This window comes from Melopsittacus undulatus, chromosome Z (genome assembly GCF_012275295.1).
Source record: "Melopsittacus undulatus isolate bMelUnd1 chromosome Z, bMelUnd1.mat.Z, whole genome shotgun sequence".
In the NCBI taxonomy this organism is placed as follows: Eukaryota; Metazoa; Chordata; class Aves; order Psittaciformes; family Psittaculidae; genus Melopsittacus; species Melopsittacus undulatus.
The window spans coordinates 16,455,317-16,474,919 of NC_047557.1; the positions used below are offsets into that span (position 1 = coordinate 16,455,317).

Sequence of the window (19,603 nt, forward strand, 5' to 3'; positions counted from 1 at the left end):
CTTCCTTATATCCAGTCTAAACCTCTCCTGTTTAAGTTTCAATCCATTACCCCTTGTCCTATCACTACAGTCCCTAATGAATAGTCCCTCCCCAGCATCCCTGTAGACCCCCTTCAGATACTGGAAGGCTGCTATCAGGTCTCCATGCAGCTTTCTCTTCTGCAGGCTCAACAGCCCCAACTTTCTCAGCCTGTCTTCATATGGGAGGTGCTCCAGTCCCCTGATCATTCTTGTGGCCCTCTTCTGGACTTGTTCCAACAGTTCCATGTCCTTTTTATGTTGAGGACACCAGAACTGCACACAATACTCCAAGTGAGGTCTCACGAGAGCAGAGTAGAGGGGCTCAAAAAACATTTTTCTTTCATATCTAATTGGAACTAACTTCATATGCTCCAGCTTATGTTCATCACCTCTTACCCACTAAGAAGTCCAGCTCCACCTTGTCTGAGCTATATATTTTATATATAACAGTTTAAGATAAAAAAATAATTTTAGCTAAAACTTTTCTCTACACCTAAGTTTGTACTTACTAGTTTTGATTCCCAGTATTCTTCTGCTGGCTGAAAAACCGTCCTATCAGCCACTGAGCATGATATTGCATCTATTTAGCAATGGCTAGAGATCACAGATGGTTGTACCAACTTAACATCCAATGTGTATTCTTTGGATTCAAGGTATAAAAGGTTGGACTGTTCTTCTATCTGCATAAAAGTTCACGCAGGATATTTAGATATATGGAAATAAGTGGATATGTTTCAGTTTTATTATATTCTTTATCATTTAGATTATTTTTTTTTTACTTTATACATCACTGAACAGCCTTCCATGATGTTGTTGGAAGGGCATATTTTCAAAGTATGTACTTCAAGTAGTACCAATAAACTTTCAAGAAATTTACATCATGTTTATTGAGATGTTCCATCACAAAATGAAATTTACATGAATGTTCTTAGATGCTAAGAATGCTTCTTCCCATTACTTACTTGCTGGAGGGTGGTAAGCATACTTAGCATGTACTAAATTTATTTATCCTAGACTTGCTATATATAATGAGCTTGTCTCCCCTAAATGTAGTGTTAAAACTTAATGTACAAATAGGTAGAATTCAATGATATTATGGATATTTTATTCTAAATGGATTTCAAAATAATGCATGCCTCTTTTTACCCTTACTGTTTGCAGGACATACTATGAAGCGAGAAAGTAACCTTTTCTAATTATAGGCTCTGGCTGTCAAAGAGAGGTTTGTCATAGTTTTTTGGGGTACTGTCATGATTTGTTGCCTTTCATCACAAGTACGGTGATGTTTTGGCTTCACTCCCAGAAGCCAACAAATTACTTACAGGATGTGCGAAAAAAGAAATGGGAGATGAGCCACAGCAAATGAGGAAGATAGGGGAATCTGTACAGGGGTAAGATCTGGTCTAAGTTAGAATAAATCTGTGGAGAAACATCTTCAGAAATCCTCTATGTTGGTTATGCTGTGTCGCAACCTCCACCATGTCCTGATCAGCATCGTTTTTTGTGGTTTCCATCTTTGCTATTTGGACTGACTCACAGTAAGCTTGCTTCAGCCTATTATAAAGTTTAATTTAAAATGTTGACAAATCTTTATGTGATGTACTCTAGGTTACCCTGTTCTTGCAGGGGGGTTGGTCTAGATGATCTTTTGAGGTCCCTTCCAACCCTTGGGATTCTGTGATTTAAACACACAGTACAGTACTTTATACCAAGACAAAAAAATCACTACATCATATTTCATCGTGCAAAACGTGCTAAAAGGGTGCATTAGATCAGTGACAAAAAGTGCCCAGAATTTTGTGATTTTCCAGGTGCTTTCTCAAACCATTCTAGCAGTTCAAGCTCTGATAACAACAGAAGAAACCAGAAAAAATGGGTCTATCTGCTTTAGTTCTCAAAATAAATTAAACAAGTTTCCTAAGAGAAGTCCTGTATTTGTGATGGAAACAATAGCTTGATTTCTCCTGCTCCTCCTGATTTATTGCTACCCTCATGACAGAGCTGCTTGACAGCCTTAAATAGGACATGACATGTTGTCATCTTTCCTCCCCTATCCCTTTCATGTCCTTCAGGGAATCTCAACACAAATGCCTTATACCAAAGAAATATTTTTTTTTCTGCTTCAGGCACTTCTCTTTGCCTTTCTCCTACTCATTGTTATTGTCACTTTTGCTCTTTTCACTGCTCTTTGGCAACAACATTGGTATGTTCTATTACTACTGAGAAGCTCCCCTAAACATCTGAGGAAAAAAAACAAACCACAGAACATTCCACTTGACAAAATGTATTTTATCACCTATCACAGCTGAAATTATGAAAAAGCTGTTCTAGAAGACAGAAGGATTTCTACATGTTCCAGATACTCACTACTATCTCAGTCTGGCATAGTTCTATTAGGTACGGTGTAAGACAGCAAAAAGTGACCCAGAAGAGAGCAGCAATAAACTATTGTTTAACCTCAGGGACTTGAAACAGACAGTGCAACCAGGAGGATGACATATGGTGCTCTATGCTCAGTGCTATCTTCTGTAATAGCACTGCCTACACTATGGAACTTCACCCTAAATATGTCAGGTTTTAACAGCTATTGACAATGCCAACTTTCTTTTTCTTAGCAAGGTGTAAAATAAATGGCCCAAAGACACAATTTTTCTCTTTCTAGCTCAGAGGTTATATTTGGTCTAACCCACACAGCAGATTATATAGAGTTTAGGGGCACATACCATCTTTATTCACATATGTGGCAGAGAACAAATGGATTTTTTCCTAAAATATTGCTTTATTGTTATGTGTCAATTGATATAAGATTACCAAAGGCTCTATAAAGAAAGCTTATTTTTAATATGTACATTAGTTCAGTCAAGATTGTGGCTAGGAGTTCAGAATAGTCCACATCTTTTTGTCTTGCAAAATAAACACCAACAAAACCAAAAGTCTTGCGTTTCCCATCTAGAATTTGTCTGGTGGACCTGATGAACAACATATTGCTGCTGGAGAAAATAAAGGAATGTTCAAACCATTTACTTGGATTTTTACATGGCATTCATTATTTCTGCCCAGAATTATGTCTGTGATATAATAGCAAAGTTCCAAATGAACCATTAAAATTACTGAAGCCCTTCCTGGAGGAAGGCATTAGCATAACACCGGTTGGTAAAATGCATGAAATGCACTTCCTTTATTATTTGGTTTTGGATTTGCTAGGGGGTTTTTGCTTACCTTTAATATTTCGTAATCTTGAATAACAACATACAGGTATCAGGTAATCTGAAATACAGTTAAGATAGAGCACTGTCTCCAAATATTGGTACATATCAATACCTTAAGGGAGCTTACAAGAAATCTGGAGAGGGGCTTTTTACACGGGCATGTAGCAACAGGACAAGGGGTAATGGTTTTAAACCGACAGAGGGGAGATTTAGGTTAGATATTAAGAAATTTTTCACTGTGAGGGTGGTGAGGTTGCCCAGAGAATTTATAGAAATTTATAGAAATCGTGTTTGATAGTAAGGAGCCTTCCAGCCAAAAAGTTAGGCTGTCAACAAAGCCCAGAGAAGCTGTGTCTGCCCCATCCCTGGCAGTGTTCAAGGCCAGGTTGACTGGGGCTTGGAGCAACCTGGTCTGGTGAAGGTGTCCCTGCCCATGGCAAGGGGGTTAGAAATAGATGAACTTTAAAGTCCCTTCCAACCCAAAACGTTCTATGATTCTATGATTTCTATTGTCAAGATGACTTAGCATAGAATGAATACAAACCACAGGCAGAAAGGGTATTGAATAGCAGAGTTGAAAAAAAAAATAAAAATCAACCAAACAAACTACAAGGTTTGCAATGACAAAGTAATCTACTTCATCATAGAAGATTCAGATGGGAATTGATCAGCCCAGATCATATTTAGGAATACTTATGGTATATTTTAAGAGTACCTCTAATATTGTCAGTCTTCTCTCCTTACCTAGAAGATTTCCTGTTGCTGTGGACAATGACCTGGCATCAGTTATTGCTCACACTGACTCTTGGCTGGACTACAGGAACTCAAATAATTGGACGTAAATCCTCTAGCACTTAGAAAAAACTAATTAGTGTAAAATGCTGAAGCCATCTCCTCAACAATGCAGTCTACACCTCTGGTATAACAAGCACAGCAAATCCATTATTTATGTTGAATTTGCAAAAACATAAGTAATCCAGTTCAAAAAGAGCCTGTTCTAGAACCACAAAGTGCTTACCTGTCTATAATAAGGACTGACATTTGTTGTTACTGCCCTCTGATATATAGGAGCTTTTCTTATTTCAAAGCCAGGTATTTCCATTTAAAACCTTTATACTGAAGCAACAAAACAGGACATGGACTGCACACATTATGAAGTTATAAAGATACTGGAACAAAAAAAAATCAGGCCCTTATTTTTTTATATATTTTTTTTCAATTTATTAATAATTTTCATATATATTTATTTATGGCTTGAGCAAAGACAAAAGAAAAAAATCTACCTCATCCCTGATCATACAGTTATCATAGGAATCAGATCTATAGCCTTCCCAGCAGCAGTAAGATCCAACCTTTTTCATTAATACATTTCATCCTGTACAGATGTGGGATTTCATACTTATGGGCTTACTTATGTACAGAGAAAATAAGTCAGCTCTGAAACTAGCAATGGTCTTTTATATTACAGGAATGTGAGTCATTTGTCTCTTAATCTAAGCATATATACATTCATACATACATATATATATACGTATATAATTTTATTATACCCTGTACCATTTTTTTTAATTAACATACAAATGCTAGGTATTTTCCACTCTATTACAAAGTCATTAAAAATTATTTATGGTTTCACTGAAAGACCATGTGAATTAATATTTATTTATAGTGCTTAAAATAAAATAAAAATATATATAAAAATATTTTGCTACTAACCCCATTACTCCTATTAATGTAAACCTTAAACAGTTTGAAAGATCAGTATATGATCTTAATTAACTGACAGAATTTGTTAGTATTAAAATAATATAAGGGGCACTGTACTGATAAATAAATGGTCTTGCAGCGTATCCATAATGTTCCAAACACTTTTAAACAATTACTTCCCCATATACTACTCTGGGCCAGTGAAATTAATGGCAGCAGCATGTTAATGGGTTAACTACATAATTTTTTACTGGTGAGTGGGAGTCAGGGAAGAATTGGAAGATTTTTTAAAAATTTTATTTGATGTACCACTTCAGTAAAAGACATAACAGGCAGCATGGGTTCAAGCTCTGTTAGCTTTAGAATATTTACTTGGCTCTCAAGTACATCTGGATTCACTGTATTACATAGTTTGTGATGTTATTTAATTTTTCCATGCATCATTTAACTCAGCATTAATAGGAAAATACGAACTCCTTTGCATTCATTTCCTTAACATGAGTCAGCTGGGTTTTAAGGAACAGAATATATGCTTGTATCAGATCCATAATGCTGATTTTTCAATGAGTAAAGTTATGACACATTTAGTTTCAATCTCTATTTACTGTGACAAATCAGGCACAAATGATCACGAAAGTACTTTTTTTGTGGATAAGATAATGTAAAGGTTTGAGCAAACAAAACAAAACGTTCACAAAACAGTATGCTTTAACCCTGCTTTCTGTAACCATTTCCTTTCTGTTTTGAAGACATTAAAAATAATAAACCTCATACCTATGGGCTATGTCTGACACTACATGCCTTAGGATATACTAACCATTTAATTACAATATACAAAGAGCAAATCGTGCATTTCCAGACAGACTTGATGCTATATTATATTTATTTTTGTAAATTAACACCACAGTCAACTACAAAACTACAGTGAAGACACAGAAAGCACCTGAAAGCCTAATCAAGCTGTGATTTACAAATAATCCTTTAAATGAAAAATCTCACTTTTAGACTTAAACCAGAGGTTCAAAGTCAGCATTATAGGAATTTTAAGGTAGACACAATTAATGAGTGGTTATTATTTTCTAAGATACCATAAAGCCTTTTCCTACTGACGGAACTTATTTTTATTGTCTTTTTTTCTTTTCTTTTTTTTTTTTTTTTTCCTGAAGCATGCATGGAATATTCTCAGATGCTATTGAGGATTTGAGGGCAAGGAGAAGAGAAGTGATGGTACTGGTGAAGTAAAAGCAGTTTGCAGGATCAAGCGTACAATTTTGCATAAAACATTGCATGTAAAATAACATTGTAGGTTTTAAGCCATTGCATTACAATTAACAATTGTGTTGCACTTAGCTTTAACAGATTTTAAAACTGTAAATTTTTAATTGAAAGCCGAACCTAAATTCCTAAACAAAGACCTTGCAATGGTACACCACACAGCAGCTATTTTTGTTTGGGTCTAAAAAGTTATTTACAATGGCAATATTCATAGTCTTTGTAAAAGTCTTTAGCAGTGTGAAGATATAAGTCCACTCAGTTTTCTGAAACAGAAGGGTTGACATGTCATGAGGTTACAATCTATCCAGAGGAGTGCTAGTGCCAGCCTATTGACTGCAGGTGTTTTGCAATTTATGTCTTTTCCAATCTAATTTCCAACGGAAAGTGCCAACACATGAAATGCATTGCGACATACAACTGAATTTTTCACAAGAAATTAAAAACGTGTATGCAATAAATGAAATAACAAAGGTTTCAGAATATCACTAGGTCAGTGCTATGTGTTAGTTAGATTGATATTTCTCTCTCTTTTTCTAATATATCTGTTTGAAGTTTGCTATTATATTGATAATTTCCCCTTGACATAGCAAACTTCAAAATCAGAAATCTATTAGACTGACTTTAAAGTCAATATGTTAGAAATAAGTAACATTACATCTAAATTTAAACTTCCTTAATGGTCGCAAGAAAGGAAGATATGAATTCAAACAAGTTTTTGAATTATTTTATATATATATATGTATGTTTTATATATATATATAATTTTACATTCGTTACGTAGGGCAAAGCTGTCTGAAGTATTTTCTCATAGTAGGCTGCTGGGGTACATTAGGAAACAGGCTAAAACAGTTCTGGGGATGGTGCTTGGTTTGTCACAAGTCCGTTGCTCACAGTTACCAGGGATCATAAGTTTGACGCAAACCGCGGTTTGTCTCCTTCAGGCTCTGTGCTTAAGACTGTTGAAGAATCCCTTTGCAGGGCTGCCGGTGGCGGCGCAGTCCCCCGGTTCGGGGGGATGGCTCCCGAGGACATCTGTCGGAAGAGTGAGACGCGCTGTGGGACACTGGCTCGGCTGGCTGGGGGCACGCTGGGGCCAGGGGTGGGCTGTGGCAGGGAGGCAAGGGACTCCCCCACGGTGGGGTGAGGCCTGGCAATCAGGGTGGACATCTCGTGTGGCAGGGAGGGCTGTGAGGCGGACAGGGGCCTCACCTCCCTGGTCAGGTTGGTATTGTGGAGAGCCTGGGTGCTCTTGTGGACCTCGTTCTTCTGCACGACCCCAGGGGGCTGCTGGGGTGCCTGCGGCTGCTGCTGCATGAGGGAGAGCTGCGAGGCAGTCGGTGAGGCATACTGGAAAGTTCGGCCAGCCAGAGGGCTCTGTACGGGTGGGCTGCAGACAGCGGTGGTGTAGGAGCAGGGCGAGAGGATGACGGCCTGCTGTGGTGTCTGCGTGCTGGGGGATGGAGAGTGCAGGTTTCCGTGAGACAGGCTGCTGGTGGTGTACACAGGAGGAGACTGTGTCCTGGGGCGCGACGATGAGGCCGAGGTGGTGGAGTTCACGGTGGGCATCTGCTGCAAGCTCACTGGGGCGATGGTCTGCACCATCTCCCTGTCATGCTTCACAATCTGCTTCAAGATCTCATTCTCCTGGTTGTTGAAAACACCAGTGTTGAGGTCCTTCTGGAACTTCTGCAGGAGGATCGAGTTCTTCTTCCCTTCACAGAGAGGCAGAAGAGTTAGCAAGTCTGACATGCAGGGGCAGATCCCCCCTCTGAATTTGCATTTCAGCATCCATCAATGAGGATTTGTGTGCCACAAAAGCCCCACTGAACAGTGCTAAGTCCACTGCAGCAGGCTACGGCACATGGGGTACTGCCACAGTGACTGCTGCTGGCACAGCTCTTGATGGCTGGCCTTCACACACAACCAGTGCCCTCTCTCCCTGCACGAGCATGGTGGGGCTTTGTAACTCCATTGTGCTCAAAGACACCTGGATTTTCTGTGCCACTCCACTTGCAGTGCATTGCAATTACCAGTTATTCTGAAAATGTAACCATGGTAATTTACTGAACAGGGTGGAAAAAGTCACTGGGTTCTGCATGAGTAATGTCCTTCTCCATTGTTGCAAAACTGTCCTAATTTCCACTAAACTGTTACATAAGTTATAAATACATCTGCCATTTAGCACATTCCCTGAAACTAATTATTAGGCATTAGTAACTAGTGACCACTAGCTTCCCAGAAATAATTTTTTAAAGGTTTGCGAACTGGTATGAACTCATGGACAATGTGATGCTTGCACAATAAAGGATGATGTACACTGTGACCTGATGTCTGCCCGACAGCTGTCAGTGTCTGCAAGGTGTAGACACCATTCTGTGCGATCAGATGCACTCAGCTGTCCCTTTTTTTATTTTGATAAAACACATCACTTCAGATGGGATTGCTACCCCAGTAACAGACTGGACTTTAGGACAAACATTGTCTAAAGCAGTTTTATTTTGAGTTGGACTACGTTTCCAGAGAGTCTTTGTCCAGAGATACAAATTGTGTAAGTTTTAAAAGTCTTGATAATAGTGGTAATACTGAGTGCTTACAATCTGCAAAACACTAAACCAGGGCTATTAAATGTTAGAAACCCGTACATCTGTATTTAATTTCTTTTATCCTACTATAGTAAAGAAAACATGATTTCCTCCAAATCAAAGCTTCAGCTTATAGGACAGCGCAGTGACACTGCTCTGCAATTCTGTCTGTATTCACTTCGAAGAGACTGCAAACATAACCTTATTGAGAAAGGGTGATGTGGGGAAATCCTTATACTAGAACTTTTTTGTAAAGCTGAGGAAACACCATCAAACAGGATAAATTCCTTTTTATGCATAGCTGCATTTTAAAACTAATATCAATAATGATGGTAAGAGTGCAATTCTCCCAGCTAAAGACCACATATTTTATCTAGTATGTTATACTTGAGGGGTCCAGAATGTCTAAATGAACAACAGCACACTTGGCACAATCTGTTTTGATAATCTGCCATGTTCTTCTGCCTTTCACTTGGATGTCATTGTCCTGCTTTTTTGATTGCAAGCAGGTCTGAGCAAAGCCAGTGTGCAGCCATCAGTGCTAGTAATGCCCATGTTGTGAGGAAAATGAGAGCCCTGCTGCAAAGGATTAATTCACTTCAACAGACATGGGGTTTTGTGAGTGCTGAGAGGCTTCAGCTCTTCCCAGCATTATAGATGTCATCTGTAAACAATTTATGCAGGAAAATATCATCTACTGCTCATAAAACAGCATAAATCATATTAAGTGCTGAGGGCAGCAAAAAGAAACATACAGGATTAATAAATAATACTAATGATAATTAAAGTAAACAAAATAATCCTCAAAGGAATATGAGAGCTTCCTAAAACTCAAAAGTTTTTTTTATTATTTAGAGTATGATTGCAGTATTTATTGCCTGGACATGTCTTATTCATAGATCAACAGAACATTTACTGCAGCGCAACATGAAGAAAACTTTTCAAAAAGGGTTTACCCTGAGCATTTTATTCTGCAACTCACAGAAAAGAAAGTATAGAAAGGTTTTAAGATTTCCTAATATTGTGAAAATAATACCTATTAATAATAATAATAATAATACCTATCCTGTCAAGTCTATCAATTGCCACAGTTTCAAAGGCCCTCCTCATCATGGGATACTCTTCTAGAACCTCGTTGAAGTTGTCCACTGAGAGGGAATATAGACGACAGTATGTGTCTGCTCGTACACTGGCAGTTCGACGGCCCTTGGTCAAAAGGCAAATCTCTGGAAAGAGAAAAATTCAACAACACACACACAAAACAAAGAGGTTAGTGGGCCTAAAAGCCAGGAAATGACTCAGTGCTAACAAATAATATGTGAGTACTCAGCAGCAGTTTTTCTATTGCTGCTTATGCAAGGTTCCAGGGAAAATTCTGAAGGTATTTGATTCTACTTTTGCTTTCCCAGTCTGGACTCTTGTTTAATCAAGACTTAAAAAAAAAAAAAAAATCCCTAAAGTTGTAAGAAATGATCCATCAGCTGTCAAACACACTTTGCTGACTCAACCCAGGTAATGCTACTGATTTTATTTAAATATCTAGCTGACATAGATGACCAATTCCTTTCATAACTCAGCAGATTTACTGAGCTAATTTGGAAATGATGTAATCATATTTGAATATAAGAGCTATTCTAAGGAAAAACATTTCAGGCATGAAAATGCCTTCTTTCCTTGGATTTAATGTCATAGCTATTTTGTGAAAATAAAGTTCTCATTTTAAACTTTTTGGGGGGGGGGGCTAAAAGCCATAAACCTTTCAATGTCTGCTTACTCCATTTTACTAGTCTAAGAGACTTTCTCTGCAAGTGTCTCCTGTTGGAATTCATCATTCTTAAACAGGGGATACCAAAGCCATATGCAGAGCCCCAAGAAACAGCCCCAGATTTGCGACTGCTAATTTCCCAAACCCACAAGAAGAATGTTACCAGCTAAAGGCCAAAGTCAAGGTCCAAGGCTTGTAACAGAAAGACATATGGATAAGAGTATTTATTTATTTATATTAAACTATTAACAATTAATAAGTCAATTGCACAAAGAAGTGTTTGTGCTGATCCCATTTTCAAGCTGGGTGTCCTGGTTTGAGCAGTAGCAGTCATTTTTTCTCCTTCTTGGTAGCTGGTGCAGCACTGTGTTTTGCCTTTCGGCCTGGGAACAGTGCTGATAGCACCTATGTTTTGAGTTACTGCTCAAATGATTGGTTTGTCCAAGGCCTTTTCTGAGCCTCATGCTCTGCCAGGGGAGGAGGGGAAGCTAGGAGGAAGGAGAGACAGGACACCTGACCCAGGTTAGCCAAAGAGGTATTCCATACCATAGCACGTCATACTCAGGATGTAACCAGGAGAAACCCGGAAGGGCTGGAGCTCTGGGAGGATGGAAGAGGTATCGGTCGGTAATCGGTTGGGCAATGTGGGGTGAGTTATTGGTCGGTGGCTGGTGAGGTGCTGTATTCTCTTCACTTGTTATTGGCTTTATCATTATTATTTGTAGTAGTAGTAGTAGCAGTAGTGATTTGTGTTATGCCTTAGTTATTAAATCGTTCTTATCTCAACCCGTGGGGGCTACATTCTTTGGATTCTCCTTCCTAACTCTCTGGGAGTTGGGGAAGCAAGGGGGGGAGTGAGTGAATGAGCTGTGCGGACTTGGTTTTAAACCACAACACTGGGGAATAAGAACACTTAGAAATACTAGCACTTCTTGGGCTCAGACAGAGTGAGAGATGGTTTCCTTACCCAGTTCTTTCAATCAAGAGCAGCAAGTTCATATTTGTTCATTTTTAGATACTAGCTAGGGAACTGTCTTCTACCTTGCTTGTGTGTCTGTCACAAGTGATCTTTCTCAATCTCAGTCAATCAGTCTCAAGTATGGAAGCCCAAATATTCTATGTTATCAAAAATACAGAATTTATCAGGCTTTTCTTCGGATCTATAAAGAGCTCGCATAGTTCTTTTTTTTTGCATGTCTTTAACAAAATATTTTTTCTAATTAATCTAGAATGCAAGAGAATCTTGATGGGTTTTCTTCTCATACTTCTTGATGAATTTCCGTATGCCACCTAACCCTCCACACTTAGGGGTTAAGGTGCTTAAATAATAGTGGCTAAATCAAAGTATATTAATGTGGGAACAGTGCTGGCAAGGAACTAGAAAGGAATGTACTTAAACTCCAACAGCTTTGGGATGAATTTAGAGACTAACATATATGGTAAGAATCTTGGCCTAATGTCCCTCACAAAAACTGATGTGCACAAAATAATGTTTCCTGCAAGGAGTGGACAGGTCAAATGTAAGTCTGCCCTTTCCCCTTCTATCTTAGCTCACACTGACACCTTTTCTTTTGATTGAACCCACAGTGTTTTGGTTACAAGAGTAAGAAGGACATTTTGCCCAAAGGGAGCAATTAAATGCATTCAATGTTTGCTCCACTTCCTAAGATGCTCTTTGGATCTCACACAGAATAAAGTTTTACAATATAAGGTTGAAATTAGAGATAACTATCTGGAAAATCTGTGTGATTAATGATCACTTCTTGATTTTCAGGTTTCTTCAAAGTGCTGCAAATACTACACACATAAGAAGGTGCCGTCTGCTAAACCCAACAAATAAAAAACTTGAGTTTAAAAAACATCACATGCCCAAAACAAAACAAATGTTGACTATGGATCCAAACCATTATAGAAGAAAGAAAAAAAAAAGAAAAAAAAGGAGAAATTGCTGTTTTCATTGCTATTAATCTAGAACTCTGCATTTTAGATTATATGGGAAGAAACTAAGAGATAATGTCAGATTTCATCAGAGAACAATGAGACCACAGAATTCATGGATATTACTGCAATAAATACAATTATTTTTTCCTCTTCTTTCATCTTCCATTCTTGTCAAATAAGGTGAATGGAAAGAAAAGAATCAATGAAAACTATACATTGCACTCTTCAAACACTGTCAGCCAACAGCTTCTAGCTGAAGAACAACATTTTGGAAGTAATAACCATAATAGAGTCTTCTATTTGGATATTATAAAAAAGCAAGGGTCAGAAAAGATATGACAGATCTCACAGAACCTAGAAACTGACCAGGGAGTGCCATAGCGGAGCCTGCCTGCTCACAAAGCAAGGAAGACTTCATGTTCTTAGACTCAGTTGGATAGACTCATTCAAAAGATGAACTACAGCCTTCTGGCTGAAAAAATACCATGTGATGAATACCCATGTAATGCACGTCCAGCCATGCTCCCTGATTGATTAGAAACACTACATTCCATATAGGATTGTATTACCTTATATTACCTTGCATTACATATAGTCACTAATACATCATCTATATTGCCTTGTTATACGTATCTATAGCATACTCTGGCCGCAAGACTGATGTGCTTCTTAACTGTATGCGTTCCACAATTAAATTAATTTAATCTATTAGCTATAAGCTCTCCAGCATAATAAAACGGAATATACGAAATCTCATTTACTTGGACCAGAGGATGAAGACATAATGTCAAAACATGCCCTTATCAAACACTCGTGTTCTTTTAAATAAATATCTTTTTTTATGAGTAAATAAACAATAGATTTCATTAAGAGAACAAAGCAATTAAAAGAACCATCATATATTTAAAATGAGTCTTAGTGACATCAAGTACACTAGGTGCCCCCAACAATTATGCTCTCCTTGACATTCAATTGATTTAAGCAGACTATGAAATACAAACAATAGCACAAGAGTGTGCAGAGAAACACAAAGGGCACAGATTATTTTCCAACAGCTTGGACAAACAAGGTTCTCTATTAGCATAAAAAGAAGGTGGCAGCAGCATATTACTCACTCATATTCCCATCTGTGGTTGGCATGGTGCATTGATTTCATGCTGGCACTTTCAAAGTGTCAAATACTTCTATTTTTCTTTTCCAAATAAAAGAATGTCTTCAATTCTAATTAGTAATTGTCTTAGGCTGTAATGAGCCTACAATTCAACTCAGTTCAAGTTTTAATTTACTTATTTAATTTCTTTGGACAATTGTTCCATAGAACATTCTGAAACAAATATCTATGGTTGCACTAATGAAAAATGGCTATTTAAAAGCACTTGATGATGCTAAAAACATTCGTTTGTTCTTAAAGTTCATATTTAATACAAATGCAGTTTGTCTGTGAAAATTACTATTTGTGTTCTGCTACCACCAGATCTTTCTCACAGAAAAATGCAGCTCTCAAAAGAACATGGAAAAGGTCTCAAATATAATGTACTTTCTGCTGTCAAGATATTGACTAAAAAGCACAATGATGAAAGTTTAAAGCTAATCCTGTTCTGAAGGTTAGTGATTATAATAATCAAACCCAAAAATGAATATATCAGTTGCACGCATGCACGAGACATGGTTTAGCGGTGGTGTTGTCTTAACTCTTGGACTAGATGATTTTAAAGGTCTTTTCCAACCTAAATAATTCTATGATTCTGTGATTCTATAGCAGTATTTCAGGAAGAGCATCACGTTCAGGTTTTCCGAGCACCATAAACTTTTAAAAAAGCTTTCCAGTATCTGTATTCTAAACGGGGGACAGACAGATTATGACAGAACACTCTAGAGAGGAAATTCTACATACCTGAAAGACAGCACTAAGAAAGACTGATTTCAGGAAAACCTGAATGACAGTAAGATGATTAAGGTGAATGACAACCTATAGAATAACCTACAAAGAATATTAGAAGGCCTTTTATAATAGCCACAGTCTTAGTTTCAACTGAGATCAGGTTCCTCATTCTTGTTGACTGTATTGATAAGCCACTGTAGGTGATAATTTTCCCCTCTCCTGTTGCAATGTGATTCCTAAACATTTATTTCTTCAAGAAAATAACTGCTTGGGGTGTGGGAGTTGTTTATCTCTAGCACCATTTGTGATGTTGCATTGCTTTTTAAGTCTTCCCAGGATTGGCTGCCCTAGCAATAATTTCCTGTTCCCACTTTATACAGACCCAGGAAAAACTCTTTTTTTCACTGAGAAGAAGTACTGTTTATCTGACAGTACTGCTGTCCATTAACCATCAATTCATTTTCGATATAAATTATACTCCAGATGAAATTACTTAAACATTAGTATAAAGTTGCCTTGCAGACAAAATGCACATCAACAGACAAACTGTGCTGATAAAAGAAACAGTTATGGGACCTGTAGTTAGCTGTTTCATTAAAGGGCATGACTGGTTCTGTCTCCATGACGTATTCCTTAGCTTAGGATAGTATGTGGTAACATGTAGAAAACTAATACAGTGAATTGTTATCATTTGCAAAGTTTTGTTTGCAAGGATGTGAAGACCAGAATGAAAGCAAAAGTTCATTTTACTAGGTGCAGGAATTAATTTTCTGTAGTAATGAATAAACAAGTTAAAGAGTATTCTAGCCATACAGTGCTCTGCATACTAAAATCAAGTGAAAATAAACAGCAGTTTATTAAGTGCTCTGTCCCCTTCCAATGCTGCATCAGGTTTCCCATCATCTGTCAGATTTAACATCACAGGATCTAATGAAGTGTCCTTCCAGCTAAGGACAGCTGACTATTGCCTCAATTCCTCAGCAGGAAACTTGTTTCATCTTGTAGCAGGCGCATGCATTGCTGTGGAAACAGCCAAGGAGCTGTTAAGACCATTTGGCTACTTTCAGCAGCAGAAGATGGAAAATCAAAGCAATTCAAAGACTTGGATCAGCTGGTCTAATGTATTTCGTAATGCTTTATGAGAACAGGACAGTGGATTAGAACCGTGTTTATTTTACAGAGAATAATGAGTTCCCAAGCAATTATAGACAAAACTTAGACGTACAAAAAACTCTTTCCATTTACCCATAAGTCTCCAGAGCAAGTTTCTAACATAATTCTTCATAACAGCAACTCTTTGCGTAGTGCAAAGTTAAACAGTTTTTTACTTCCCTTATGCTGCTGAAGTTGTCCACTGCGCGGGAACAAGCTAATGGCACTTTCTTGGAGTGGCAGTCACAGGAAGAGATATTCAGCTTGGGGCACTCTGCTCTCAGCTTTAGGACAGGTAATAAGATTCATAGCAAAGGACTACATAAACCTTAAGAAATTTAAAAAAAAACAGTAAGCTTCTGTACACCCCATTCTTTTGGAAATGGATCAATTTCCCACTCAGGTTGACTCTCTCATAAAGCAAACATGGAGAAGCTGTTTCATATGATAAAAATGTTATTGCTTTAACACATACTTCTGCATTTCTGTCTCCTTTTTCTTCATTAAACTCTGGAAAGCATTAAATGCATCTATTTTTTTCTATTTTTTTTTAACTGTATTTTATTTTTCAATATATTATTGGTGGTGCACAAAGCACAAAATAGAGAACCCAGAGATATGCTGCTTTTTTGTTACGGAAACTAAAATGACTAGCACCAGGTCTTATGATTAGTCAGAACGTAGTAACACCAATTAAATGTGTTTCAGTAATCTACTTTCTAAAAAAAAAAAAAAAAAACAAAAACAAACAAGCAAAAACGCTATACCAAATATCTATTTAGACTTTATTTTGCAGTTGTTTGGCAAAGCAATAACCAGTATTTACATTTCCATTAGTCATGACTGTGGAGAGGTGAGGGGAGGGAGGCAGGAAGGAAGTGGTATCTCCCAAATCCATATATATGGGGTGGATAGAAATTAAAAGGCTCAGGTAACATTTATGTTTGAATTCAGCAGTTCTATATTTAAGGAGCCTTAAAATACAGTCACTGCTCAAGAGAAGCATTCCTGCAGCAAAGAACTGAAGGAGTAAGGAAAACAATTATTGGCTTTTAACAGGTTTGTAATCTGGACTGTCCAGAAGAAAGCTACACAAGGCCTATACCTTTTCCCACCTTATTCACACTAAATATGGAATTGCAAAAAAGACAGTTTGTCAGAGTGAGCAATAGCAGATACTGCCTGCATGGGCTCAGCTTTTAAAAAGTGCCATAAACAATTGCTGTAAAGTTGCTTTCACATATATGTGCTGATCAGCTGGAGAGAGGGCTCATGACGGAGGCCTGTATACAATGCTGTGTAGTTACTGTTTTGAAGAGGGAGTGAAAATGGCCAATTACAATTAAGGGTCCAAACCAACTTCCTTAATACCTCAATTTTGGTCTCCTGTCACTTTTTTTTTAACTATTTTCCTAAACTTAATTTAAATTTCTCTACTTGCAGCATATGTAGTCATCATATTAAAAAAAAAAACAAACAAAAAACTAACCCCAAATAGTTTAGTTTATTTCACATTTTATTGTCTACTCATAGTAATTTGACTATTTTGGCTCTGAAGACCCTGACACGTAAGTTCTCAGGATGTTATTTAATTTATTTTACTTTATTTAACAAAACAAATAAAAGAAATAGAAAAATGTGCCATAACCAGCAGAGTTGAAATTGTCAGTTTTTTAAACCAAAAAAGACTAGAAAGATGTGAATTACACTTCTATTAATATAGCAATTAAAAATGCAAAAAAATATTTCATTTTAGCAAGCTAGAGACACATGTTTACTGACTTGTGGAAATCACTGCAGTTTAGGAACATGATTCTTGTTTACAAATATCTGTGCCTGCTTGCTAGCACTCTTACCATCTGAGAATACTTCTCCATCATGAAGATGTCACATATATAAAATGTCATATATCTGAAGGAAGGAAGAGAATGCAATGGAGTATGAAAAGAATATCTGCTTCTGTGTTTGAGGATGACATCTTGGTACAATATAATAGCCAATAATAAAAATAGAGGGCTTAGACTTTTTGAGGCAGGAAATAGTAAGTCAGAAAAAGAAGTAGATTATAAGGAATATCACCACTACAAACAGTATTTTACCAGGTTCATCTCCAAAACCATTCTGAGACAAAAAGGAACCTTCAAAACAGGTGGGTTAGGAGCAGCTGGAGGCAGGCATCCATGATATGCATTTCATAACCATTCTTCTGATCTAAAATGCAGATGAAAGATGACTGGTTCTTTCTTTCCATTACTCTCTAAAGGTCTCCCTTCCCAGCTTTCATTTGCTTAACCATTTTATATATATGTAAAACATTAGGTGTGTTAAGTGGCTTAATTAGAGAGATTATTTTTTTTTTCCCCCTAACAGTATTTTTGTTTGGCAGAGAATGCCATTTATTTCATTGGACATAGCACAAACTTCCTGGAGTAAAAAATATTCTTCTGGAAAGAACTGCCTAACTTTAATTGACCCAAACTTTCAGAGGATGTATAGAGGAATACTTATTTTAGAAAATGTTCATATTTACTTAGGGTTTGTCAACAATCCTGAACTGAAAGTGTGCTCCTTTCTTTGCTTTGCCCAAAAGTTGTCTTTTATGGCACCTACTTAGGAGAAGCCTGTTTCTTGAAACAACTCTTGTTCATATCAGCCCATTTCCTTGAAGAAGGCTTAATATGCTACTTGTCAGCAGCTCTGCGACAAAGAGCATAACATGCTTACTGATTTAAGCTTAAATTCTAAGATAAAGTGCCTAAGTAGTGATTTAGCTTTCACACTGATGAGTCAAAGGCCAAAAGGGATTTTGTGTAATAAATTTACGTCTACCTTTGTTCAGATGGATGTCTATTACCTACTGAGAAAAAGTCACCTGTTTCCTTATATATTCAGTGTTATGCTCTTGTCATCTTGAGTTTGGCAAACAATAACAGTTACAAATTAAACTATTCAGATAGAATTTAAGTGGCCTGTAAAAATATTGCACTTCATTTTTTTCCATTAAATTATTAAACAAATGATCAGAGACTGTCAGTTCTGAATTAAATATTTAGATTAAATATTTAAGCTAAACTCAAATATTTAGTTTAAATTCTACTGTGCAAAATTGAAGGTACTTGCAAATCATCTTCTGGTTTATCTCTGTTGGCCACCTCAGATAGCCAGTCTATGCCAATGGGATATTTTGCTTGTGTCTAGTTCTTTTATGAATCAAGTGTAAATTAAAAATTTATATTCTTCATGAATTTGCAGAAGTGGAATTATAATTTGATTTTAAGACTATGTTATTTACTTAGCACAATTTTTTACTAGAAATGTTATTTTTAATAGTTAAATTTATATTTGTATTTGCTAATTAATAAAACTCCTAAACCCAAACACATTTTCTACCTTTTAGCATTACAGAGTAAATTATTTTTATGCTATCTTCTTAAAAAATGTTAGATTAAAAATAGTTTTATGTCTTTATAGGAAGAAGGTCTTCTGATTGCATAGTATTTTCTATGTAAAGTATCATGTCAAAATAACAACACAATGTAGAACAAGGAACTATGTCATACCATAACAAAATTTATCCTCAAAACGGCAGACTAATCTATGCCAAAAAAAATATTTAATTTTTCGGACCTCTTGCAGACAATACTTTTAGAAAAATATTCTATATTTTTTACTTGAAGAGTATTCTGTGAAAGAGCTGGTACGGTGATCTGGAGATCCTGCTCCCTTAAAGCACTTAATTGTGTACTTGCCATTAAGGATGTGAATAATCACACCTCAGAGACGCTACTTATAATCAGTTATTTGTATTGTAGTATAAATACTGAGAAACTTAATTCACCCTTATTTTGAATAAGGAGTAGCCATATGTAGTTTTTTTGTAAAATGTAAACCAGTATGTCGTATCATACTGTCCAGGTGCAAGGCAGCATGCAGTCAGGCCCTCTAACATCATTTTCTCGTATTATAATCAGCGTTATATTGAAAATCTTGAAAAGTCATCTATCAATAGAAGATACCTAAAGTGCACCCAGAAAAAAAAAAGAGGCAAAATATAATCTAAAGTGACTCA

At 36.9% G+C, this 19,603-nt stretch overlaps 1 protein-coding gene across 1 annotated transcript in view; it reads right to left on the bottom strand.

Moving 5' to 3' along the window:
• Window positions 1–7,115: 7,115 nt before the first annotated feature.
• HCN1 (hyperpolarization activated cyclic nucleotide gated potassium channel 1) overlaps window positions 7,116–19,603 on the bottom strand; it is a 195,619-nt gene continuing 183,131 nt past the window's right edge. The window contains exons 7-8 of the mRNA XM_005151964.2: window positions 9,856–10,020; window positions 7,116–7,924 (exon numbers count right to left, since the gene is read on the bottom strand). Of these exons, the coding sequence (XP_005152021.2) occupies window positions 7,116–7,924; window positions 9,856–10,020 (974 nt within the window). The remainder of the gene's footprint in view (window positions 7,925–9,855; window positions 10,021–19,603) is intronic.